Raw genomic sequence first — 2130 nt, forward strand, 5'->3', positions numbered from 1 at the left:
GTAGTAGTAGTAGTAGTAGTAGTATATATATATATATATATATATATATATATATATATATATATATATATATATATATATATATATATATATATATATATATATATATATATATATATATATATATATATATATATATATATATATATATATATATATATATATATATATAAACGTATATATATAAACGTATATATGTATAAATCGAGAACAAGCCACTTCTGATGTAAACAGTTTCTTGACCGGGTCACTTAATGCAGGTATGGATGTGGCCGTGCTGTCTACTTCCTTCTGAATGCGATTTATTAGTCTTGCGTCCGTATGCAGACACACAAAATGCACCCACACATCAATAGAATACAACACACCCTGGAAGGACAACGGTCGGGTGTTGCGTTTGAAACTGTCTGTGAACTCCAGAAATGATCCCATGCGTTCTCTGATGCCCCGCTTTTTGGGCTCGTCTTCTGTCAGCGCTGTCTGTGCCTGTGCCTGTGGCTTCACAACTGTGCTAGTGAGGGCACAGTTCGGTACTTCGTCACCGGCTGTGTCGCCATTGGGACTGCTCGCTGGTGGCCCCTGGGCTTCGCTCTGCAGCACTTCGTGCAAGGCCACTCCGAGGCTTCTACATTTACTACTGCGCAGAGGGTTGGTCCCTTTGTAGTCCACTCCGACACTTGTGCTACGAGCATAGTGCGGTGTTTGCTTGTCGTGTTGGGGGTGTTCTTGGGGTGGTGTGACATGCTCTGGTGGTATGGTCTGTCCGCATGACTCACACCGCGTGCTGTGGTCCGTGTCTGCCGTTGTGCCCTGTTCGTTCATTGTCGGGAACTTAGAGACTGTCTTCCTGGTGTCCTTGTCCTGGTTCCTAATTTGTACTATTTTGTCCTCTCCCTTGGCTTTTGCCCTGTTTTCCTTGTCGCTTGCCCCCGTTTCCCTGACACCTACACCACCTACTGCAGTCCCTAAGCCGTCGTCCTTGCGCTGTTCGGTACTATTATCAACCTCCCCCTGCTCACCGCGTGACTGGCTGTCCACGGGATGTCCCTCGGCAATGGTTGGCGTTGTCAGCGGTGCCACCACTTCGCTTGAGACACTCGCAGTGGACGACTGTACCGCCCCATTACCGGCACCGTGCAAGTGGCCCAGAATAAAGCTGCGCCTTCTCTTGCCCTTTATAGGGGAATTTGCCTTGCTGGTTGCTGCGGTTGTGGCTGTTCCTTCTTTGCCCTGCTGGGGGTCTTTCATCTGCTGGGCTTGGGTCAGCATTCGCCGCTCGAAGCGCTGGAACTCTAGTGCCGCCATGTACCTCAACATCAACGCAACCACACTTCTTCTCTGCAGTCGCATGGCGGTCTCTAAAGGCGTCTCTCGCGCAACAGAGTCAATTGCCCCCGAGTCATGTGTGCGGATACCAGCTGCTTCATCCGCTATTCCGCTGTCACCACGTACACGTACTTGCCTGTCACATGCACCTGTCGGTGTATTTTTAGGACCGGTTGACCTGTCCCGCACAGTATTCGTGGCCATATCCGCATTGTCAGGTGTTGCTGCATACCATGTATGGTCCGTATGTACATCATTCGGCTGCCTACTAGGTATGTCCCCCGCACGCAACAGCAGCACACAGCACTCGTACGATCCAACAGCAGCGGCAAGGTGTAAACTAGTGTAGTGCCTGTTTATATGAACATGGTATTGTTAGCGAGTCGCGAAGCCATGTAGCATACAATGAGATGAATTGGTGAGTGACAGAAATATAGGACTTGTCGTATACTGATAAGTTTGGACAGCTACTATGACAAGTAAAGCTAGAATATAATAGTACAGGCATGCCATCACATGCAACTCATAGCGCATCTGTGACTGTAATTAGATCTGGTACCTCACTCGCACAAGTATTCCACTGGTTCTAGAAAACAGGCTTCTTGAGAACCGATGAGGTTTGAAGCCACATTTGCTTAACTGGGTTTTATTCAAATTATCCGATACAAATATACGTATGCTTGATTGTGTGCGCAAGCTTGCGCAGTATACTTGCGCACGTAAACACATATCTATCGATTTGTATGTACACCTGTAAATAGAGCTATATATATATATAAATAAATATATATTATTTATATATAT

The 2130-nt window shown here is 46.1% G+C and overlaps 1 protein-coding gene across 1 annotated transcript; it reads right to left on the reverse strand.

Moving 5' to 3' along the window:
* Window positions 1–368: 368 nt before the first annotated feature.
* SARC_04935 (hypothetical protein) lies at window positions 369–1552 on the reverse strand (the record flags this gene model as incomplete). Its single annotated transcript, XM_014301204.1, has 1 exon — window positions 369–1552. A coding segment is annotated over exon 1 (1162 nt), but the record flags the coding sequence as incomplete, so codon positions are not given.
* Window positions 1553–2130: the final 578 nt, after the last annotated feature.

Source organism: Sphaeroforma arctica, assembly GCF_001186125.1.
Source record: "Sphaeroforma arctica JP610 unplaced genomic scaffold supercont1.296, whole genome shotgun sequence".
NCBI lineage: Eukaryota > Ichthyosporea > Ichthyophonida > Sphaeroforma > Sphaeroforma arctica.